The sequence below is a fragment of the Giraffa tippelskirchi genome, chromosome 4 (genome assembly GCF_054371585.1).
Source record: "Giraffa tippelskirchi isolate mGirTip1 chromosome 4, T2T-mGirTip1v1.2.pri, whole genome shotgun sequence".
Classification (NCBI taxonomy): Eukaryota; Metazoa; Chordata; class Mammalia; order Artiodactyla; family Giraffidae; genus Giraffa; species Giraffa tippelskirchi.
Window position 1 is genome coordinate 7,613,188 of NC_137278.1, and position 24,304 is coordinate 7,637,491.

Sequence of the window (24,304 nt, forward strand, 5' to 3'; positions counted from 1 at the left end):
CATGTGTCTGTCTCAAAGCCTTTCTTTTTAGCACCAGCTGATGATGTCACTAGCTCTTGGCTCCCTCTCTGAACTCGTAGAATTCTGGAGAACAGTGGGGGAGACAAAGTGGAAACTTGCTGTCACCCCTCAGTGGGAACAGTGGTTGCCCAACACTGTCATAGTAGCTGGGTCCTGGCTTTTCTGACACCAGTGGAAGGTTATGGGGCTCTTTTTTTTTTTTAAGGGCCCAGCAAATCCCCATTTTGCCATGTAATATAGACTAAATGATGGTGTTGAAATAGATATGACATGGAGACGGGTCGCGGGGAGCGGTGTATGTTGGCATGTGGTTGGGGTGTGTGTGGCTGATGGAGACTGTTGATCCTAGATGCGCCCAGCAAAGGCTGAGATGTTGCAGCCTGCCTGATAAGGCGTGGAACAGTAGTGGTTGCTCTCTCTCCTTAACCCCCAAGCCCACAGTAGTATGTCAACAGGCTTGGGTTCTTAAGCTGAGCAGCGCAGCTGGGCCAGAGGATTTGAAAATGACAAGTCATAGCACACTGACACTGAGAGCTGGGGGGCTGGTGCCAGTTGCTGTGGGTAGAACCTTGGACCAGTCATCTAGGGAGCTGGGGTCAAGGCCAGCTCTGCAGCTGGTTCACTGTGTGAACTTGGACAAGTCCTGTCCCCTGCCTGGGGCTCCATTTTCCTGTGTCTACCCTAGCTCTATGCTGTTGGGAGGATGAAATGAGACACAGGTTTTAAAAGAATTTAGCACACTCCAATGGGCTTACCTTGTGGCTTAGCCGGTAAAAGAATCTGCCTGCAATGCGGGAGACCTGAGTTTGATCCCTGGGTTGGGAAGATCCCCTGGAGAAGGGAAAGGCTACCTACTCCAGTATTCTGGCCTGGAGAATTCCATGGACTGTATGGTCCTTGGGGTCGCAAAGAGTCAGACACGACTGAGCGACGTTCGCTTAGTGTAGTCTAATGCCCTCTACACAGGTGAGAACAGCTCTTGTCGTTAGCACCACCACAATTCTGCAGGCTTCACTTTGGGGCAGAGGGCTTCAGTACCTCAGCTGTTCTTGACTCTTGAAATGCAAGTGCAGAGACCCCTGTTGGATCATTACAGGAGACCAATATCCTGTGACTGGTTCAATCACTGACGCTGATTCTTCTAGCTTCAGAAGTGGGCATAAGGATCTCTCCAAGCATTATTCTTGGGAAATCCCTCCATAATTATTGGTTACCACCTTCTTGCCATTATTTCATCACATCTCCTCAGCAAACCCATGTGGTAGGTGCTGTTGGCAACTCGTGGACAGATAAGGACCCTGATGAATATTGAGGCTGGCGAACATTGCCTGGGGACCTCGTGGAGCTGAGGCTCCTTCACCTGCAACCAACCAGTCACATGGTTACTGTATCATGGAGACCCCATGAGTTACACTGGGTCCCTTCTTCAGGAAGCTTCTAGTCCTGTGGTCAAAAAATAATGTATAAATGTATGGCAAAAACTATTACAATATTGTAAAGTAATTAGCCCCCAACTAAAATAAATAAATTTATTAAAAAAAAAAATAATGTATACCCATAGGATAGTTACCAATGATACCTGATTATCTATGCTCAGTGCCCAAGGACACTCCAGGTTGTAAGGAGGCGAAGGCTCATGCTTCAGAAGAGGAAGCTAAGGCTTGAAGAAACGGTTCCTGCCCACAGCGTAATGATGGAGAGAGCCAAGCTCCTCCTGGGGCACTTGAGCACATCATCACATATCTTTGAACCACAGTTTCTTCATCTGGAAAACAAAATCATATGTCCTTGTAGGTTATTTGCGGCTTTATTGAACACATGCATGGAAAACACAAAATTCTGGGTCTCAGAGTAATGAATACATGTATACATACTGATATGTACACATGGACCCGTGGACGTATACATAGTCTGTGGCCAGTTCACCACTGAGTCTCAGCTGCCTCATTTGTAAGTGGTCGATTATAACTCCTGCCTCATGTGGTTGTTGGGAGAATTAAATGAGTTAACGCTTGTGGAGTACTTAGCAGGGTCCTTGGAATACGGTGCTCAGTATGACTGTGATCGTCATTCAGTTGCAAATGTGAAACCCAGGTGTCCCCAAGGCCGCTCTGCCTCTTTGTACACCAGTGAGGGGTGATGCGCATTCCATTTCCACATTTTCCTAATGTCACCCACCCTGCAGATTAGCCTCTGCAGGTCAGAGACCCGCTGGGATGCCCTCAGATCCTCACCTGCACCCCTGTCCCCAGCCCCTGTCCTGACTCCCTCCACAGCAGCCTTCCACCCCCTCCATCTGGCCTGTGATCCGCTCCCTCCTGGAAAGCTTCCAGCCTCTGTAAATAGGATATTTGTTTGGGTTTTCCCTCTAGCTCCTGGGTTAATATTTCACAGGGTGGGCACCGCTCAAAGCTTCTGGCTTCCCCAGCCGCTGTCGGCTGGGTGTCAGGACCCTGGCGGGGTCCCATGTGCCCTCCTCTGGATCCTAGATTCCCTTCCCCTTCCATTGGATGGACGGGAGACTGGATGGCTTGGTAAGAAGCATGGGTTTGGTTTAGGTTTGGATTGAGTCCCACTCATGTTAGTTGTGTGATTTTAGACAAGCCTCAGTGTCTCCATCGGAATACAGAGTAACAATCTCTACCTTAGGGTGTTTTAATGTGGCAACTGGGGCAGAAGCAAACCTTTATTCTGTTATGTGCCAGGCACAGGCCAGGCCCAGAGGATCCAAGAAGGTGGAAGCGGAGAGGAATCCAATCCTCCTGGATCCTTGGGGCCCAGCCTGGGCTGGGGGAGGGGTCGTTAGACAAATTATTATGCAAGCAATGAATTAGCCACAAGCACAGGATCCTAGAGAATGTCCTTTGTTGGTTAAGTTAGAAACTATATGAAACAAAGCCGTAAGGAACTTAGACTGGAAGCGACCGACTTGGAGGCGGCTGTTACTGTTCGCTCCCCACTGCCCCCCACCCCCCAGGGTGTCATAGCCCCTATCAGATGCAGGCAAGAGATGGGATGGAGGAAGAGGCAGGGTTCTTCTTGCTGTGTGCTTGTTCTGTTATAATTAGAGTTCTCTCCATCTCCAGTTGCCAGAATCCCAAATGGCCAGTGCCCGCCATGAGAATGCAGAGCCCGAGGGGCTAGTCGTGGGGTGGGTAGAGATGCCCACCTCTGGCCGGTGCCAGGCTGCAGCTGGAAGGGGTACAAGTAGGGGGGCCCCCAGGTGTCTCAGCCTCTGTGCCGAGATGGACGGCCCATTCTTCCTCCAGCTCATCCCCGCCCCCAGCAGCAGGGCTGGCACTGCCAAAAGCTGGTTGCCAGATCCGTGCCATCTGGCCGGTTATCTTTTGAAGGCATTTGGTTCATCTGGGCTGCTGACAAACTGGTCTTTCTTCCAGCTGAGGAGCAAGGTTAGGGCCGAGCGGCTACCTGGGTGACTGGGCTTGTCTTGCAGAAGGGGTGAGGCCCCTGCAGCTCTCTCATCCAGAGTGGGGAGGGTTCTGCTGTGCCCCCTGGGTGCTGGCACTGTCCCGGGCACAGTGGGCGGGGAGTATCTGAGAGCATGCCTTGCCTCCCAGGTTCCCTTCTTGGGCTGAAACGCTACAACACACGTGCCGTGCCCACATGAGGCATGTGGCCTTTGTTCGGCCAGAGTCGTGGAATCGAGCCTGTGGTGCCAGGGCCCTACACCCTCTGCCCTTTCAGTCTGGGAGCATCTTATCCTTCTTCCTGGAATGCCTTTCCCTTCTCTCCCTGCCACCAGAGTGAACTATGACTCATCTTTTGGGTCGCTGCTGAAATGTCACGTCCAAGGACGCCTGCCCTGACTCCCCAGCCCAGGCCAAGTCCGCTGGGGCTCGGGTACCCAGAGCCCCAGGTACCACCCTCTCCTTCAGAGCACGGGGCCCAGTGGCATGGGTTTGTGTGCTTCTTATGTGGGGGTGTCTGTCTCCCTCCAGAACCAATGTGCTCCATGAGGACCAAGATCTGCCTGGTTTCAGATCACCCTCAGGCCCACAGTGCCCCATAGACAGTAATGCTGGGCCAAGTACAGGGATGGGGCCAGAGAAGACAGTCCGGTTCCTGCCCTCATGCAGCTGGCTGTCTGGCAGGGAAGCTGGATCATTAAACCAGCATCAGTTCAAAATGTTAATTGTTATGGTAGGGCCCGTGGGGGCAGCCGCCCAGCCAGCATGAGAACCCTGGGCAGGTCAGGGAAGGCTTCCCGGAGGAAGCAACACTAAGGCCTGAGGGTATGGAGACATCAGCTGAGTAAAGAGTTCAAAGGTAGTGTGGGCTGGAGCCTTTGGGAGATGCTTCCTGGAGGAGGGGCAGGAATGTGTTTTGGGGGTTGGAAACGGGGTTTAGGGGAGAAAGTGGATGACCGAAGGTCTGAAGGTGACCTTGTGCCTCTGGCCCATTGCCAGTACAACGAAGGAGGCCAGTGTGGCTGGAGTAGGGAGTCGGAGGCGGCGAGCAGGCTGCAGAGCTGGTTCCACTTCTGGAGGCCTTGAGTGATTGCTTGAAGAGATGAACTCGGCAGTTTCCAGCAGGATGCATGGCCCTGCCAGCGGTGAGCATGCTGGGCCCAGTTTCCCAGGCAAGAAGCTGCTGCCCTCTTGAAGACCTGAGAGTGAGCGCAAGCAAGGGAAGGCCGTGCCCAGGGCCCAGGCCACCTGTTTACTATGCTTTTCCTTGAGGGTGTCATGGCACCAGTGGAACAGCTGGCACAGTGAGCCTGGTGGCAGGAGACCCAGGCCTGGGGAGCCAGGGGCCTGGAGCTGGGGGGAGCAGACCCTGCACTAGGGACCAGGGCAGGTGAGACAGGAGAAAGGGATGATAACGGTGACGGTGATGTGAAAGCTTTTAGTGAGCAGTTACAATGTGCTAGGTACCATGCTAAGCCCTTTCTATATTGCCCAAGAGACACTTGCCCAAGTTCACCAGCCCTCAATCAGCGGGACTGAGACTGGAAGCTGGGTTGGCCTGGCTCCAGAGCTCTTAGAGCACAGTCACCAGTGGTGCCAGAACTTTGAACTGGCCATTCCAAGGGGCACAGTGTTGTGTGGCTGCCCACTGGGTTTCCCGAGCAGCCTAAAAAGCTCAAATGTGGATGCAGAGGCTCCAAGAAGCCAGGGGTGATGCTGGGGCCTCAACTCCTGCAGAACTCTCCAAGAGATGAGGTTCCTGTCCCAGTTTGGACAGAGCAGCCCCTCTCTCTGAGCCTGAGTTTCCTCATCTGTAAGGTGGGGTCATAACCACCCGTTGTTGTGCACTGAGTCGTGTCACACCTGAGATGAGGCATTTTTCCCAACAATCTTGTGAAGTGGGGATTGTTGTCCCCATTTTCCAGATGAGGAAACTGAGGACTGGAGAGGTTAAATAATTTACAAGTGAACTGTGGAACTGAATTGAAACATGGCTCTGTCTAACCACAGAACCTTCACTTGAAAAAAAAAAAGCAAAAACTATTGAAGGATACTATAGACTAGGACAGGCGCACATAGCCTGAAAGGACAGTTTGAATCTCCACAAGTGTGCACACGTGTCCCAGCCCACCCAGAGACCCCTGCCACTTTCTGATTACTGCCTCCTGCAAAGGTAATCACCACCCTGACTTCTAACACCACAGATGCATTTTGCCTATTCCCCGGCTCCTACTTCTTTTTCATCTTTGTTTATTTCGCTGCTCCAAGTCTTAGTTTGCGACACACAGAATCTTCCATCTTCCTTGCAGCATGTAGGATTTTTAGTTGCATCATATGGGATCTAGTTCCTTGACCAGGGATTAAACCAGGGCCCCCTGCATTGGGATCTCAGGGTCCTAGCCATCAGACCACCAGAGAAGTCCCTTTCTCCCCCTCTCTGACGTAGACTGTCATAAGAAAATTGTTTGGAACTAATTCCTGACTGTCCTTGGGTCTATAAATGGTTGATTGCTTTCTGTCTTGTTCACTCCAGTTGGAGATGAAGGTTCAGTTTTCATTCTCTCTTAGCCACTTACGGTAGCTGAAGATGCATAGTCAGTTGGAATATCACTTACCCGGACCCCGAATCCCTTTTAAATGTGGACCTCTTTGGTGTCCAGGCCATTTTCTTTTTTGTTAAATTGCAATATACATTTTTAGAAGTGCACACGTCGTAATAGACAGCTCTCTGAATATTGGCAAAGTGCACACACCTGTATGCCCAGCACCCAGATAAGGGACTAGAAGCTTCTCAGCACCCAGCCAGACCCCCAAAATAACCACAGTCCTGACTTCTGCTACCACAGATTAGATTTTCCTTCTTTTAAAAAAAATGTTTTTTTACATGGCATGCAGGACCTTAGTTCCCCAACCAGGGATGGAACCCATGCCCTCTGCAGTGGAAGTGTGGAGTCCTAACCACTGGACCACCAGGGAATTAATTCCCAGTTTATCTTGTTTTTTAACGTAAGGAAGTAAAACATAAGTGAATTCATTCAGTGTATCAGTATACACTCTTCTGCGTCTGGTTCCTTTCTCTAAGCACTGTGAGGCTCATCCTGGCTGTTGAGAGGTGGTGCATTCTCATTGCTGTGTAGTGTTCCATTGGTGCTGCTGCTGCTGCTGCTGCTGCTAAGTCACATCAGTCGTGTCCGACTCTGTGCGACCCCATAGACGGCAGCCTACCAGGCTCCACCATCCCTGGGATTCTCCAGGCAAGAACACTGGAGTGGGTTGCCATTTCCTTCTCCAATGCAGGAAAGTGAAAAGTGAAAGTGAAGTCGCTCAGTCGTGTCCGACTCCTAGCGACCCCATGGACTGCAGCCCACCAGGCTCCTCCATCCATGGGATTTTCCAGGCAGGAGTACTGCAGTGGGTTGCCTTTGCCTTCTCCGGTTCCGTTGGTGAGTCGACCATAATCTTTGTTCTCGTGTCTGGACATTCAGCTTCTGTCCTGTTAGGAATAGCGCTGCTGTAGACATTCTGTCTGTGAACGTTTACATGCCTTGCTGGTGGGTGTATGCCTGGGAGTGGAGCTGCTGAACACCGAACATGTGTATATGTTCAGCTTTAATAGCATCTCACAGTATTCTAGTTACACTCGCAGTTCACACCAGTTCACACTCCCACCAGCAGTGTGGGCGGCCTCCTCTTGTTCCGTAGCTTCACTTTTAACACAGGCTCGGTGTTGCCTGTTTTGTTGTTTTCAATGGAGCTGTTCTGATGGCTGCAAAATGGTATCTCATTGTGGTTTTCCTTTTCCTTATGTTTATTGTTTGTTTCCTTATCCTTTATCAAATGGCTGTTCAAGTCCTTTGCCTATTTTTTAATTGGATTCTGTGTCTTGATCTGTAGAAGTTTTTATATATTCTGAATACAAGTCTTTTGTTGGATATATTATTGGAAATATCTTCTAGTTTGTGGCTTGTCTTGTCTATCTCTTAATGGTACCTTTGGATGAAAAGAGTCTTAATTTTGAGGCACTCCAATTTGTCAGTTTCCTTTTATGGGTTTTTGTGTGTGTGTGTGTGTGACCTATTTAAGAAATTATTGCCTGCTCTAAAATCATAAAGATATACTCCTATGTTTTCTTCTAGAAGTCTGTTTGTTTTACCTTTCATATACAGGTCTGTGGTCCATCTCAAATTAATTTTTGTGTATGTATGAATGAAGGTTCTTCACTTCAGTGCATATCAGTTTATCATTTTTATCTTATGAGTCCTTTTAAGAAAACTTTACCTACCTCAAGGTCATGAAGATTCTCGGAGACTTCACTTTTTTTTTTTAATTAAACTTTTTATTTTGTTTTGGACTATAGCCAATTAACAATGTTGTGATAATTTCAGGTGGACACCAAAGGGACTCAGTTGTACGTATACATGTATCCATTGTCTCTCAAACTCCCCTCCCATCCCGGCTGCCACATAACACTGAGCAGGGTTCCCTGTGTTATACAGTAGATCCTTGTTGATTATCCATTTTAAATACCTCATTTTTATTTTATTTTATTTATTTTTTTGCCACACTACACAGCTTGTGGGATCTTGAACTAAGACCCTGACTAGGGATTGAACCCTGGGCCCTTAGCAGTGAAGGCATGGAGTCCTAACCATTGGACCTCCAGGGAAGTCCCCACTTTTTTAATTTAATTGAGGTATTTTTTTTTTATCACCTAATTGAGGTATATTTAATGTACACTGTGGTATGTTGCTGCTGCTGCTGCTAAGTCGCTTCAGTCGTGTCCGACTCTGTGTGACCCCATGGACTGTAGCCTATCAGGCTCCTCCATCCATGGGATTTTCCAGGCAAGAGTACTGTGGTATGTTACAGGTGTATAAAATACTCATTTACAATTTTTAAAGGTTACACTCCATTTAGAGTTACTGTGAAATATTGGCCATATTCCCTATGGTGGAACAATATATAGTTATACACTATTTATTTTACACCTGATAGTTTGTACCTCTTACACACCTACCCCCATCTCACCCTCCCCTTCCCTCTCCCCGCTGGTAACCACTAGTTTGTTCTCTATGTCTGTGAATCTGTTTCTCTTTTGTTATATTCACTAGTTTGTTGTATTTTAAAGTAAATCATTCAGTGGCTTTTGGGTCTATTCACAGAGTTGTGCAACGTCACCACGGTCAATTTTAGAACATTTTCTTCACCCCAAAAAGAAATCCACAGCCCTTAGCAGTCACTCCCCGTTTCCCTGCACCACTCCCCAGCCTCCCAGCCTCAGGCAACCGCTGATCTACCAGGTGTCTCTGTGGGTTTGCCAGTTTGGCCAAACATTTCATGCAAATGAAATCATACAATAGGTGGCCTTTTATGATTGGTTTCTTTGACTTAGCCTAACGTTTTCAAGGTGCAGTGTTGTAGCGTGCGTCAGCACCTCGTTCCCGTTACTGCTGAGTAAGATTCCATAGCATGGTTATACCATGTTTTTGTCTATCCATTCGTCAGTTGATGGGTATTTGAGTTGTTTCCATTTTTGACACTTGGGATCATACCACGCTGAACATTAATTAATGTACAGCTTCTATGTGGTCATGTATCTTCATTTTCCCCCGGGAGGAGCCCTCATTCTGAATCGTATATGGTGAGATGTGGTGATGCCCTGTCTATTAAACCCTGGCACACACTAAGTGTCCCCACCATGACAGCTCTAGACAGGGTAGGTGACACAACGGCGGATACCCCAGTATAGCAGTTAGCGAAAGCCCCTGCCAGCCCCACCCAAGCGCTGGATCCCCAACACGGACATCGGCCCACAGACTTGGGGAAGTCACGGAGACGCTCCGACAAGGCCCTCTGCTCTTTGCACAGGTCAAATCACGCGTAGATGGTAGCGCATCAGAGCGGGGCAGGGGGCAGGGGAGGGAGGAGTCAGGAATCCTGGGCCCTGACCTCTCTAAGCTGCTGAATTTGTTTTTTTGTTTTTAATTTTTGCTTATTTATTTGGCTGCGTTGGGTCTTCATGGCGGCGCACAGGCCTCTCTTGAGGCGACCTCTAGAGCACAAGCTCAGTAGTGTGGCACGTGGGCTCAGTTGCTTCACAGCTTGTGGGATCTTAGTTCCCTGACCAGGGATCGAACCCATGTCCCCTGCATTGGAGGACAAATTCTCAGTCACTGAACCACCAGGGAAGTCCCTAAACTGCTCAATTTGTATGTGCCTTTCAGGCACCTCGGCTTTACTACTCAGAGAGCGGACGGACCTAGGGCAGCTGGAGTCCCGGCCCTTGCCCATGGCTCGCTTAGCTGCTTTCACCTTCCCCAGGCTGCGGCTCTGCCAATGATCCTGTGAGTGTCAGGTTGTCACCGTTGCCCCTGGGGGCCCCTGTCCCAGTGTGGCCCACCTGCCGGCTCCCAGCATGGCGTCCGACACCCCTGAGTCCCTGATGGCCCTCTGCACCGACTTCTGCCTGCGCAACCTGGACGGCACCTTGGGCTACCTGCTAGACAAGGAGACCCTGCGGCTGCATCCAGACATCTTCCTGCCCAGCGAGATCTGTGACCGGCTCGTCAACGAGTGAGCAGGCGCGGGGCTGGGGCAGGGCCTGAGCCTCTGCACGAGTGTGTGCGGAGAGGTTGAGAGGCTTGCGTGTGCCCCCTTGGGGGTGTGCATGCACGTTGCTAACCGTGGGTGCAGGAGAGCACCGGCCTGTCTGTATCCATCCAGTTGTAATTGTGCATGTTGGTATGTGTGTGGCGGGGTGTGCATGTGAAGGAATGTGTGTGCCTGCACGCAGGCTTCTAGTGCACAGGGCAAGTTTGAGTGTAAAACTGCCGGTTTGCATTACACTTACTAGAGGATGTAGAAACTTCTCATGTAAATGAAGGAGTTATGTGCTGTCCTATGTGTGTGTGTGTGCACGTGTCCATGCATGTGTGTGTGTACATGTGCCTGTGCACACTTGCCTCTGTGTGAACCTGAACATGTGTTACATGTTTATGCACCAGTGCCTGACTGCTTGAACGGGGATGAGATCATTCGGAAACTCTCTCTCTGGCTTCTCCAAGGGACTCCCCACTAGTAGAGACTAGTAGAGACTCCTACAAGAGTGATATCCATGCCTGACTGCTCGGGGTTTGGTCCAGGTTCCCCAGAGGGAAATGTTTAGCCCAGAAAGTTGCCTATAAAGGTGGGAACCTGTGTGTGACCCAAGAGCCCAGCTTATAAAAATGTTCTGAGTATCTAATGTGGATTGGGCACTAGATTAGACACTTTGCAGACCAAAGTTGTGTCCACTTTACAGATAAAGGCACTGAAGTCTGGGGAAGTTCAGTTACTTGTGTGAGGTTGCCCAGGTATTAAACATCCAGACCAGGATTTAGATTCTAGAGTGTTTGACGCCACAGCTTTTCCCACAAGGCCAGGATTCTTGCCTCCACTGGTATCTCAGCAGAGTTATTACTGAGTGCTTGCCCTGTACCCAGCTCAGAGCTCCAGACCCCTTGGCTCAGTCTTGCTGTTGATGGGGTCCTGGGAGGGGCTGATCAAGGAACCAGAAGCTGCCTTAAAGAAGACGGGGAGTGTGGACGTCCGTGTTTGTTACAGAAGCATCTACAGTTTAGGGGGGAAGAGCTTGAGATTTGCCAGTGATAAGAGGCCCTTCATCACCAGTTAGTTTACTTTTGGTCTCCTGGGTCTTGGGGCCACCCTTAAACTCACCAGTCAAGTGCTCAGGATCCAACCAGGTACTGTGAGGAGGAGGAGACAGAGATTGCTCCTGGGATGATCAGGGAAGTCTTGGCAGGGGAGGCTTGTGCTGGGCCTTGAAGGGAGGGCGAGGGGCCCTCCCCTGAACCAGGCTTCCCTCCCTCCCAGGTACGTGGAGCTGGTCAATGCCGCCTGCAACTTTGAACCGCATGAGAGCTTCTTTAGCCTCTTCTCCGACCCCCGCAGCACCCGCCTCACGCGCATCCACCTCCGTGAGGACCTAGTGCAAGACCAGGACCTGGAGGCCATTCGCAAGCAGGTGAGACCCGGTCATTCAGGCCCCAGGCACAGCCACGGAAGGCCACCCCAAGACAGTAAGGCAGGGAATCAGAGCAGGAATCCCAAGGCCCTGCCAGCGCCCTTCCTACTGTGCAGTGCATGCGTGTGTACTCACTAAGTCATGTCCGACTCTTGTGACCCGATGGACTGTAGCCAGACATCTCTGTCCATGGGATTCTCCAGGCAAGAATACTGGAGTGGGTAGCCATGCCCTCCTCCAGGGGATCTTCCCAATCCAAGGGTCAAACCCTCATCTTCTGCAGCTCCTGCTCTGCAGGCAGATTACCACTAAGCCACCAGGGAAGCCCCCTATTGTGCAGAACCCTCCCCAATCCCACCTGTGGCCCAGGGCCAGGGTAGGGTTGGGCGGAGGTGATGACGGGGCTGTGCCCACTGCCAGGACCTGGTGGAGCTGTACCTGACCAACTGCGAGAAGCTGTCCGCCAAGAGCCTGCAGACTCTAAGGAGCTTCAGCCACACCCTGGTGTCCCTGAGTCTCTTCGGCTGTGCAAACATCTTCTACGAGGAGGAGAACCCCGGGGGCTGTGAAGACGAGTGCCTTGTCAACCCTACCTGCCAGGTGCTGGTCAAGGACTTCACCTTTGAGGGCTTCAGCCGCCTGCGCTTCCTCAACCTAGGCCGCATGATCGACGGGGTCCCCGTGGAGTCCCTGCTGCGGCCCCTCAACTCGCTGGCCGCCTTGGACCTCTCGGGCATCCAGACAAGCGACGCGGCCTTCCTCACCCAGTGGAAAGACAGCCTGGTGTCCCTCGTGCTCTATAACATGGACCTGTCGGACGACCACATCCGCGTCATTGTCCAGCTGCACAAGCTGCGGTGAGCTCTGAGCTTGTGGGGTTGGGGCGGGGAGGTGGGGGTTGGCAATCCCAGAAGGTTCCTGAGCCCCTAGCCAGGCAGCATGTGGGGCTAGAAGAGACAGTCCCATGCTTTACACCCCCTGTTCCAGCTGGATCAGGGCTGTTCAGGGGGCCTGGGTCAGCTGTAGCAGGGACCTCAGACTGAAGCAGCAGGAGTCTACGAGGCAGCCCCAGTCTGTGTCCAGCTCCTGACCCGTGGCCCCCCGCCCCAACCTCCAGACACCTGGACATCTCCCGAGACCGCCTCTCTAGCTACTACAAGTTCAAGCTGACTCGCAAGGTGCTGAGCCTCTTTGTGCAGAAGCTGGGGAACCTGATGTCCTTGGACATCTCTGGTCATATGATCCTGGAGAACTGCAGCATCTCCAAGATGGACGAGGAAGCAGGACAGACCAGGTGGGGCCCCACCTGCCCTGTTCATGAGCGGGTGTCATCCAACAAGCGTTGACCAGGCGCCCCTCTGCCAAGCGCCGTGCTGACGAGGAAGAAATAAATCAGGCCCTCTCGCGTGGGTATGAGCTAGTGGGGCAGGCGCCCCTCTGCCAAGCACCGTGCTGACGAGGAAGAAATAAATCAGGCCCTCTCGCGTGGGTATGAGCTAGTGAGGACAGGCAGGTCATCACTGGGGCTGTGGTAGGGGCAACACAGGGCTCCGGAGTGGCCCAGAGGATCAGAAGGAAGGAGGAGGCATGGCATCCAGGCTGTGCCAAAAGGTCACTCTTGAGTTTGCCAGAAGAAGACGTTTACCACGACGCTCTGGCAGAGGGAACAGCATGTGTAAAGGCTGGAGGTATGAGTACGGGGAGTGACTGGGCGATTACAGCACTCATGTGGGCTGAGCCATGTGGTGGTGTTCATGGGAGGCCAGCGTACCTGCCACTCGTTAGGTGTTACCGCTGACAGGCTGGACCCCGGGTTGGTTGAATCAGAGAGCTGATTCGAACCCCTCTAGCTGTCTTTGGTCTTTTTTTTTTTTTTTAATATTTATTTATGTATCTGGCTGTGTTGGGTCTTAGTTGCGGCATCTGGGCATGTGGGATCTTAGTTACTCAACCAGGGATCAAACTCATCTGCCTGCACTGCAAGGCAGATTCTTAACCACTGGATCGCTAGGGAAATCCCTGGTGTTTTTTTTTTTAATTGGAGTATAATTGCTTTACAACGTTGGGTTAGTTTCTGTTGTACAACAAAGTGAATCGGCTATATGTATACATGTCCCCTCCCTGTTACTGTCTTAAGCCCTCCCCCCAACCTGGACTGGAGTGGAGTCTGGTTGATGGGCATGTCCATCCATGGCTGTTGAGGGAACCTGAAGGTGCCACGCCCTCCCTGGAATGGCAGCCAGGATTGGCTGCAACACTTACCTCCCATCCCACATGTTCTCTGAAATGTGACCTTGTCACCCTCCCATCGAGAGGTGGGGTCTATGTCTGTCTCCTGCGTGTTTTTTTTTTGACCACATTTTTTTTTTTTGACCACACCACGAGACATGTGGGATCTTAGTTCCCCAACCAGGGATCAAACCTGTGCCCCTGCAGTGGAAGCGCTGAATCTTAACCACTGGACCACCAGGGAAGTCCCCCACTGCCTTTAAAATAACAAATGGACAAGGCTAGAGGGCCCCAAGGAAATGTGCCTCGCCACCCCCAGGGAGAGGCTCTCCTTTGTGCTGAATCCAGGGCAGCCGCAGGCCCCACGCCACTGATTCCAGCACCCTCTCCCCTCAGCATCGAGCCTTCCAAGAGCAGCATCATGCCTTTCCGGGCCCTGAAGAGGCCACTGCAGTTCCTTGGGCTCTTCGAGACCTCCCTGTGCCGCCTGACGCACATTCCGGCCTACAAAGTGAGAGGGGGGCACGGGGAGGGGAGGACCAGGGCACCCCGGACAAGGGAGGGGGTGTCCGCCCTGGGGTTAGAGATGGAATTAGGGTCAGGCATCCCGCCCCTCGGCCACTTCCAGGATGTTCTGAGCATGCTCCATCTCCAGGTGAGTGGTGACAAAAACGAGGAGCAGGTGCTGAACGCCATCGAGGCCTACACGGAGCACCGGCCGGAGATCACCTCACGGGCCATCAACCTGCTTTTCGACATTGCACGCATCGAACGCTGCAGCCAACTTCTGCGGGCCCTGAAGGTCAGCACCAGCCCTGGAGGGCCCTCCAAGGGACTCCAGTTCATTCCCCCGCATCGCCTCCTCAACCACCCCCCTCCTCCTTCCCAGGACACTGGCCATCCCACCCCCCGAACATCAACCCCATCTCTCAGCGCCTCGCTTGGCCCAGCACTGACCCTGTCCCAGGACCATGGCTGACCCCAGTTTCTGCTCCCCAGCCCCGACTCCTGCCCTCAGGGAGCAGAATCGGGCTGAGCCCTGCTGCAGAGGACCTGTCCAAGCCCCCGCCCCTGCCCCAGGCCTGTCTTTGCACACCTGCGGCAGGCCTGGCCAACCCCTGGCCCTTGCCCTGTCTTCGTACAGCTGGTCATCACAGCTCTCAAGTGCCACAAGTATGACAAGAACATCCAGGTGACTGGCAGCGCCGCCCTCTTCTACCTGACCAATTCCGAGTACCGCTCTGAGCAGAGCGTCAAGCTGCGCCGGCAGGTCATCCAGGTGGTGCTGAATGGCATGGAATCCTACCAGGAGGTGACGGTGAGCCCCCGCGGGTGCCATGCTTGCCCTCCCCTTTTCTCTCCTGGCTCTGTCCCGCCCCCTCCCAACCCCCCCTTTCCTGGGGCATCTCTCCCAGACTCTGGGACGGGGCATTCAGGGCCCCCTGACCTGGCCCCACCCGACCGTCTGTCTGCCACCCCACCCTCCCCCCCACCCTCCCCCAGGGGCCCTGGGCCTTTGCTCCTGCTTGTTCCGTAGCCCTTCTTCCCTTTAATGCTCTGCTGGGGTGGGTGGTTTTTTTTTTTTTTCAATAACTGCTTTTGTTATAAAAGTAGTCAAACTTTTACTGGAGAAAAATTACAATTACGGATATAAAGCGGGAAAAAAAGCCATAATTTCAGCACACAGAGATAGCCAGCGTTAACATGCTCTGGCTTTTAGTCTATGCATAATTACTGAGTAAACGGGACCATCTTGTGCGTCCTGTGTGTTGTAACTTGGGTTTGTATTTCAACAGCATTTTGTGAATGTGACTCTCCCTTATCAACAAATGCTTTACAGCAAAATTTGAAAAGTAAAGTTTCTTTTCTGATGACAAAAAGTGAGCTACCTAATGCTTAGAAAACAAATTCAAGTAGCAGAAAATGTCCAAGACTAACTAGAAAGTGAAAGTGCCAATCCTAGCGCTCCTCCCCTCAGGCGGCTGGTTTTAACAGTTCAGCTCCCTAATTGCTGATGTCAGCACCATGTGCTTTGCCTCCCCCCTGGTGCTGACTCTGCAGGGGACTCGGAGGCCGTGGCCAAGCCCCATCCCCAGGGAGTAGTCAGAAGGGCTCCCCCTGAGTACGTGGGCTGCACTGACTGAATCAGCCCCATGGTTGAACATTTTAGATTGCTTTTCACGTTTTGCTATTTCTTTTTTTTTTTTTTCAATTCGAATGTGCCAGCTCTTAGTTGTGATTAAGCGGGATCTTATTTGTGGTATGTGGGATTTAGTTCCCTGACCAGGGATTGAACCCGGGTCCCCTGCATTGGCAATTCAGAGTCTTACCCACTGGACCACCAGGGAAGTCCCCATGATTTGCTCTTTCAAATCAGGCTTTGCTGAATACATGTAAGCCATGCTTGTTAAAAGACTTGTCTAAAAGGGGAACTGCTGGAGCAGTGGGTCTGTGTATTTTTAAGGCATTTGGTATACATTCTTGCCTCATCCTCCAAAAAGGCTCTGGTGGGGATGCAGCCTCTGCAGGAGTGAGGAGACCTCTTTCCCACTGACTCCCAACTCCAGACTTGAGAGCAACTGTTTTTCCTTTGTTGAGACAGATTTTATCATCAGGTAAAAGGGGTGTTTTTTTTTTTTTTTCCCTTGGCCGTGCTGTGCAGCCTGTCGGATCTCAGTTCCTCAACCAGGGATTGAACCTGTGTCCCCTGCATTGGAAACACGGAGTCTTAACCACTGGACCACGAGGGAGGTCCCAGTGGTGTCTTTTTTTCTTTTTTTAAGAAAAAAGAATGCTAGTTGAAGACTTGCAAATTAATAAACTCATTCAAAGAAATAGAAACTAATAAGATACCACTTTTGACTGGGGAAATTGATGATACCCATTGATGAAGGCCAGGGGAAGAACACACTCCTGCTTTCCACTGTTGATGTATGAACTGAACAGCCTCTTCACGGGGCAACTGGCAGAACCTGCCAAAACTATAAGCGCCTAGGTATTCCACAGTTAAGAAATCTTCATAAAGGAAAAGTATATACACATTCTCCCTTTTCGATACATAGAAGTCAGAGGAAACCAAAAGCTTTCAACAATAGGGGCCTGGCCCTGCAAAGTAGTGTAAAATCCACTCATATTATGGGATATGATGGTAACTCTGTACATCCTAACATGAAAACATGGATGACCCTGGGGGTGGACAAGTGAAGAGACGTTCTGGACCAATGTGGATAAAACCTCTTTTGCCCTTCCCCTCCCCATGTTTGTATTTCCATGGTAGAGAAATCTTGATGGTTGTGCACCAAACTTTTAATAGGGATTACTTCTGAAGAATAAACTGAGGGACTTTCACTTTCTTCTCAGATAACGTTATTTGAATGTTTCACAGTAAGTATTGCCTCTATAATTTAAAATAATTTTTCCCCCAAATTACATAATGTGTGTATATTATGGGGGGAAGGACAGAGTTAACAAGGGTTTGGCAGTGTTAGTTGCTCAGTCGTATCCAACTCTTTGCAACCCTGTGAACTGTAGCCCACCAGGCTCCTCTGTCCATAGGATTCTCCAGGCAAGAATACTGGAGTGGGTGGCCATTCCCTTCTCCAGGGGATCTTCCTGACCCAGGGATCAAACCCGGGTTGGTAATATTCTCTAATTTATGTAAGTAATGAAGTGTGGTGAACTTCCAGTATTTAATGAGAAAGGATGGAGGGAAGTTAAATTATGAGGAAAATGTGCTGAGAAGACTATGAAAATAAAGAGTAACCCACAGACAACACAAAAAGAAATCGAGGGGGTAAAGCAACTGGAACTTTTCTGTGCTGCTGGTGGGAGTGTAAACTGGAACACCCACTGTGAGAACGTTCTGGAGTTACCGGGTAAACCCGAAGACGTGCACACCTTGTCGCTCAGAAGCTCCACCCCCTCGAAGGTGGCCCTGGAGGAGCCCATCCACGGCTGCCGTGAAGTAACCAAACCCCGAAGTCTACCCAAGTGCCCACCAGCAGTGGGCTGGATGAATCAACTGGAATTCTACACTGCCAATGAAAAAAAGAGAAATGCATTTCAGCTACTAATGACAATGTGGTTGATCTCGTAAAGCTGCAGTGGAACAATAAGCCACAAGTTGCTAGAGAATCTTTCAAGTGGAAAGGCCGGGATAGGGCGGTCTCGCGGGGAGGGGGCTTACAATCAGGAAGCGACACATGGGGGCTTCTGGCTGCTGGCAGTGTCCTTTCTCCTGACCCAGATGGTGGTTCCATGGTTGTTGAAAAGTTCATTTGCTTAATAATTATTTGCAAAACTATACCTTGGTATTTTACACCCTCCATTCTGTATATTATAGTTCACTTTTTTTTTTAATGTTAAAAAAAATAAATGGCCTCTTAGTCTCCTCTTCCAGAAAGCCTTCCTGGACTGCCACAGCTCTGGAGGATCCCACACTTCTAGAGAGACTCTCGGGTCCAGCTTCCAGGGCCACCCCTGACTGTGCTCCGCTTGTCTCCTGGCCTCACCCAGGTCCAGCGGAACTGCTGCCTGACACTCTGCAACTTCAGCATCCCGGAGGAGCTGGAGTTCCAGTACCGCCGCGTCAATGAGCTCCTGCTCAGCATCCTCAACCCCACACGGCAGGACGAGTCAATCCAGCGCATCGCCGTGCACCTGTGCAACGCCCTGGTCTGCCAGGTGGACAACGACCATAAGGAGGCCGTGGGCAAGATGGGCTTTGTTGTGGTGCGTGCAGCGGGGGCAGCTGCCCTTCCCTCCTCCCCTCCCTCTCTCTTCCAGAGCTCCCCTGCTGAAAGGGTGGATTTGGGATTCACATCCTAGCAGTGAACATTGCTTTTGACCCTAGATTTCCTCCGCCTAGAACTCTCTGTCATCCTCTCCCAGCCCCTCCACTGTCCTAGGAGGTCCCACTGTATGAGTCACTCCTGCCTGCTCAGACCAGGTGCCCCTGTTATGTCTTCCCAGCTGGGATTAAAGAAGTATCTGAGGGACTAGCTGTTTAACGCCAGCCTCCTCCCTGGATGTGAGCTCCATGGGGAAAGACACCATGCTACATCCTTCTATCATTCCTGTCCCCAGCGCTTCCTAGCACAGGGCCCGGCACACAATGGGGGAGATAATCAATATTTGCTGGAGAAAGGAAGGGAAGAATGAGGGAGGCACCTCCAGTCTCCTTTCAATCATCGCTGGGGAGGCTGAAGGCCACAGGGTGGGAGGGCCGTGGCCAAAGCCGGGCAGGTCAAGGTTGAGCCAGGCCTCCTAATGCTAAGTACCAGGTCTGTGGGTCGCACTTCTTCAAACAGCCTCCAAAATAGAGAAGCAGGTTTGTTTGTTTTTTTTTAATATTTATGTATTTAATTGGCTGTGTCAGTTCCTAGCTGCGGCGGGCTCAGTAGTTGTGGTGCTCGGGCTTAGTTGCCCCGCAGCATATGGGATCTGAGTTGCCAACCAAGGATCCCACGTCCCCTGCATTGGACGGTGGATTCCAACCACTGGGCCACCAGGGTAGTGCCTAGAGAGGCAGATGTGGTCTCATCAGGAGGTGTTAACAGGAATGGAGTAACTGACTCCTCCCTCCATCTTGGTTCTGGGAGGACACGGTAGCTCTTGAAGCCCTGGCCCCCCCACGCCCCCCCTCAAGTTCTCTTCTCTGCCCACAGACCATGCTGAAGCTGATTCAGAAGAAGCTGCTGGACAAGATAGTAAGTCGAGTCTTCATGGAGCCACCCGCCCCCTCCCCTCGGCTGAGAGGACTGGTTTGCCGTGGGGGGTGTGTGCCTCTGTCCGGGGACCCCCCTCAATGGGTGCCTGCGGGCCCGTCCCGGCACACCTGTGCTGAGCCCTCTCCCCGCTTCAGTGCGACCAGGTGATGGAGTTCTCCTGGAGCGCCCTGTGGAACATCACGGACGAGACGCCCGACAACTGCGAGATGTTCCTCAACTTCAACGGCATGAAGCTCTTCCTGGACTGCCTGAAGGTAGCGCCTCTTCAGCAGCAGCTGGACCCCCACTCAGCCTCTCCTCTGTCCCAGGTCCCCCAGCCACCCTCTCCCTGTGGTTCCCACGGAAAGGCAGTGGGGGCCCACTCAGACCCACCAGCCCAGGATGTGCTGTGGAGGTCTTCCCTGACCCAGACAGCCTGGCTGGGCCTCTCTCAGAGCCCACCCTCCAACGGAATTCCCAGGTGGCGCTAGTGGCAAAGAACCCGCCTGCCAACATAGGAGACGTAAAAGAAATGGGTTCGATCCCTGGGTTGGGAAGATCCACTGGAGGAGGAAATAGCAACCCACTCTAGTATTCTTGCCTGGAGAATTCCACGGACAGAGGAGCCTGGCGGGCTACAGTCCATGGGGTTGCAAAGTCAGACATGACTGAAGTGACTTAACACACAACACACACTCCAAGGAAAAACCCAAACTGGTCCTTCTCAGCGTGGTCGCTCAAACTGCCCAGGTCTGACCGGAGTCCACTGGGGTGTCAGCTGGACAGAATTCTGTCCAGTAGGATAACCTGTTCATCCTAAAACTTATTCTTTATTTTCTTGCTCTAGCTTCCAAAAGGGTTCCCTGAAGCTTAATATTTCGAGTTTTGGTAAATAGAATCATGTTTGCCCCATTCATAATTTTATAGGTTAGATATGCACACTCAGCCTTTGAGTTTGTGGCATGGAGCCCCACCATTTTAACCCCTTGTAGTGTGTACCCAGCACTGTCCTAGGTGTACTGGGAGGTAGGAGGGCAGCAGATTGCACCTGCTCTTTGTCCAGTAGAAATGGCCAGACAGATGCTCATAAAGCTTCCAGGTTACCAGCATCAGACACAAATCAGGTACTCACCCCAGTGAGTGAGTTAACAGCATCAGACACGAATCAGGTACTCTGGTGAGTGAGTTACCAGCATCGGACACGAATCAGGTACTCACTGCTCTGACCCCAACGGCTCTTATCTTGCAGGAGTTCCCAGAGAAGCAGGAGCTGCATCGGAATATGCTGGGACTCTTGGGGAACGTGGCAGAGGTGAAGGAGCTACGGCCCCAGCTAATGACTTCCCAGTTCATCAGTGTCTTCAGGTTGGTACTTCTTGCCTTTCTCTTTTTGCCTTGGCTGCCAGGATGCTCAGAGCTCTAGTCAGTGCTCAATTGTAACAACTGCTATCAGCCTAGTTTTCTATTAGGAATGTCACCTTCACTCTATGGTACAATTCCTTATCTTTTCAACCCTCCATAAATGGTCCCCTTGTAGCGATATCTTAAATGACCTCAGATTCCCTTTAGAAGTCATCTGGGGGAGGCGTCCCTAGCAGTCCAGTGGTTAGGACTCCAATGCAGGGGATGTGGTTTCGATCCCTGTTCAGGGAACTAAGATACTGCATGCCACACAGCATGGCCCACCCAGAAAAATTTTTTTTTAATGAAAAAGAAGTCATGGGAAATTCCCTGGCAGTTGAGTGGTTAAGACTCAGCACTTTCACTGTCAAGGGCCCAGGTTCAAGTCCTGGACAGGGAACTAAGATCCCATGAGGTGTGCAGCACAGCAAAAAAAAAAAAAAATGCCATCTGGGTGTAGCTAATAAGTGATAAAGAAATCAGTAGTCCCTCTGGCATCTAATCTATGGGTTGGAGTCAGCAGCCTGTATCTGAAGCAGGCCTTGGGGATCAGGACTCCATTTTTCTCCCTTCTTGGCAGCAACCTGCTGGAGAGCAAGGCGGATGGAATTGAGGTTTCCTACAATGCCTGCGGCGTCCTCTCCCACATCATGTTTGATGGACCCGAGGCCTGGGGCATCTGTGAACCCCAGCGGGAGGAGGTGGAGGAGCGCATGTGGGCAGCCATCCAGAGCTGGGACATCAACTCACGGAGAAACATCAATTACAGGTGCGGTGGGGTCAGTGCTGGGACAGGCCACTTCTTCCTAATGAGGCCTGGTCGGTGCAGCCTGCCCTTCTAGTACTGAGTTGGGTCTTTCTAACTGAGGTGTGGTCCATGGAGAGCCCACATGTGGTCCATGAGGTATGCGTGTAAAGGCGCATACCTCACCTCTTCAGCTTGGTGCCTTTTTCCTCACATCAACACCTGTGTATGCTAAGCCTGCCATTCACAGATGTTCAATCCATGTTCAGTTGTGGGAGAGAAAAAAAAAAGGAGAGAATACATAAACAACAGGAAACAAACAGAAACCATTCATTCCTAAAAAGAGCATCCCCCTAACATTCCGGCGTCTCTCCTTCCAGCAGTTTTCTGTGCACAGATTTAACCACCTCCGTCCAGCTGGCATCAAGTCTTACTATCGCGTGACTGAATTTCCAGTCGCAGCTATGGGTCTCCTTCCTTATTGTATAACTGAGTCACTTTCTATGTGTGCCTGGGCCATGGGGTACTGATTGACACTGAAGCCGAAACCCATGTTGGGAGGAACAGGCTCATGCTCGTGGCTTTGCTTATGCTCCAGTTACCATCCTTTCAGAGGAGAGAGGAAGTGGAATCACTGGCCTGGGGAGGGGCTTGGTGGGGGTCGCACATACATCTTGCAGGCTTTTGGACCATGACTCCAGATGGCACGTAGAAGGCTGTGATGGGAAGTGCAGTCACAATCTCTTTTCCTTCCCAGGACCCTCCACCCCTACGGCCCAGGCTGGGGCTCTCCTCCCTGCCGCCGTCCCCTGTCTCTCCACCACCTGATGTGTTCCTCCTCCCTGCCTCATGTTCATGACCTCTCTCACAAGGGAGCTCTCTTTGTGGAGCCTGAAGCGGGCTGAAGGACCATATGCCCGCCCCCTGCCATGTCCCCTCCATCCTGCTGACCTGCTCATCGTTTATCCATGAGACCCTTCAGCAAGGAGGAACCCCCGGTGCACCCTGCCAATGCCCAGCATCAAAAATAACCTTGGTTTTTCTTCTTGCAGGTCATTTGAGCCAATTCTTCGCCTCCTTCCCCAGGGCATCTCACCTGTCAGCCAGCACTGGGCCACCTGGGCCCTCTACAACCTGGTGTCTGTCTACCGTGAGTACCCACTCGCCCCTCATTCCCTCATCGGTGTTGAGCTGGGTGGGAGCGCTGTGAGAGCTGGTGTCAGTGTCTGCACACACCCCCACCTCTGCTTTCTGGCATCAGTGGGACACCCAGCAGCATGGCTAGCTTCTGCCTCATCGGCAGAAGCAGGCCTGACAGACAAGCCGGCCCATCCAGAGACCCCACACACGCAGCTTTCTTAATATTTCCTGCTTCAGATGAGTGAATAGTCAGAAATCTCCATGCTGCGACTTCCCTGGCGGTCCAGTGGTTAAGACTCCGTGCTTCCACTGCAGGGGGCACGGGTTCTATCCCTGGTCAGGAAACTGAGATCTTGCTTGCTGCACCACGCAACCAAAAAAATAGAAAATAAAAATCTCTATGTCTTCTGTAAGGCAGGGTAAGACCAACCCAAAGCAGAACTAACCCCTGAGGAAACAGACATCCGAGAGGACAGGAGAGAACTTGAAAACTCCTCTCACTTATTTTCTCCAAGAGAGTCCCGCCCTCCCTGAGAAGAGCCTGAACCGAGTCCTCTGCTCAGTGGCTTTTGGGGAGAGAAGGAGGGTGTAGCACTAAGAGACTCTGATGACAGACCAGGCTCACCCCTACTTCTCTGCTTTGCTAGCTATGTGATCTAGGGCAGGTAATTTAACCTCTCTGGGCCTTGATTTTCTCCTCTGTAAAATGGGGGTAATAATGCCTACTTCATAAGGTTGGTGGGAAAAGAGAACCAGTGGAAAGCTGAGCCCTGGTGCCTGGATACTGCTCAGTCCTGTTAACTGGTAAGCAGAGGGGATGAGAGTGCATGCCCTCCGCAGAATTAGGTGGAAGTTGAAGGGGATGGACTTGAAACTTTGATGTGTCCAGACCAACTTGTTTTGCTCCTGTGTATATGTTTATCCATGGATAGCTTGCTTGGGGTGAACATTTTGGAGACCTTTTATATAAAGGTGTAAAGAGAAGGGTTGGCTTGCAAGGTATGGAACAAGGACTTTTTTTTAAGCAAAGGCAGATACATTGTTATTCTGAAGATTCCAAAAGCATTTATGACAGCAGCAGTCACACACCTTAGCAGGTGACAGGCAGCTAGATGGATGCTCATGGGAGAGATGAGCAAACAGCTTTCCATTTTAATAAACATTTATAAACAAACCAGGAAAAAAAAAAAAAGAGGGCAGGCCCTGGAGGAAGACTGCCTGTGCTGCTTTGAGCAGGTTTCTCAACCTCTCCAGGCCTCATTTTCCCCATATTTAAAATGGGCTAATAATAGTACTTACCTCATAGGATTGCTGTGAAATAAGACATGTAAAGTGCTGAGAAGAGCACTTGTCACATACCAGCTCAGCCAATTTTTTATTATTCCTTGAGGTTAGTCTTACTAAAAAGTAGCACCTTACCTCAGAGGCAGCGTGGCAGCTGGGAAGAGCTCTGAGCCAGGACTCCCTCAGACAAGCCTCTCGAGTGACTCCGAGTGGGTAACTTCATTTCACTGCACCTCAGCTCTTTCATCATTAGATGGAGATGATAAAAAATAGCTCCAGTATATGATACTATACTGTACAGCTGCTAGAAGGCCACTGAAATGCC

At 51.2% G+C, this 24,304-nt stretch overlaps 1 protein-coding gene and 1 non-coding gene across 4 annotated transcripts in view; one reads left to right on the forward strand and one right to left on the reverse strand.

Moving 5' to 3' along the window:
• The window catches only part of ZER1 (zyg-11 related cell cycle regulator), a 32,052-nt gene that overhangs the window by 1,841 nt on the left and 5,907 nt on the right, over nucleotides 1–24,304 (forward strand). For 2 of the 3 annotated variants that reach the window (XM_081586895.1, XM_081586894.1), the window contains exons 2-14: nucleotides 9,771–10,022; nucleotides 11,322–11,472; nucleotides 11,893–12,329; nucleotides 12,590–12,766; nucleotides 14,098–14,212; nucleotides 14,357–14,503; nucleotides 14,846–15,013; nucleotides 18,217–18,432; nucleotides 19,368–19,409; nucleotides 19,565–19,684; nucleotides 20,659–20,774; nucleotides 21,391–21,579; nucleotides 22,608–22,705. In XM_081586895.1, the coding sequence (XP_081443021.1) occupies nucleotides 9,865–10,022; nucleotides 11,322–11,472; nucleotides 11,893–12,329; nucleotides 12,590–12,766; nucleotides 14,098–14,212; nucleotides 14,357–14,503; nucleotides 14,846–15,013; nucleotides 18,217–18,432; nucleotides 19,368–19,409; nucleotides 19,565–19,684; nucleotides 20,659–20,774; nucleotides 21,391–21,579; nucleotides 22,608–22,705 (2,134 nt within the window). In that variant the 5' untranslated portion in view covers nucleotides 9,771–9,864. Of the gene's footprint in view, nucleotides 1–9,770; nucleotides 10,023–11,321; nucleotides 11,473–11,892; nucleotides 12,330–12,589; nucleotides 12,767–14,097; nucleotides 14,213–14,356; nucleotides 14,504–14,845; nucleotides 15,020–18,216; nucleotides 18,433–19,367; nucleotides 19,410–19,564; nucleotides 19,685–20,658; nucleotides 20,775–21,390; nucleotides 21,580–22,607; nucleotides 22,706–24,304 lie in introns of all 3 variants that reach the window. The other variant, XM_081586893.1, reaches the window with a different exon arrangement.
• On the reverse strand, nucleotides 15,977–16,049 carry TRNAG-GCC (transfer RNA glycine (anticodon GCC)). The gene has a single exon. It is a non-coding gene; the product is annotated as a tRNA-Gly (tRNA).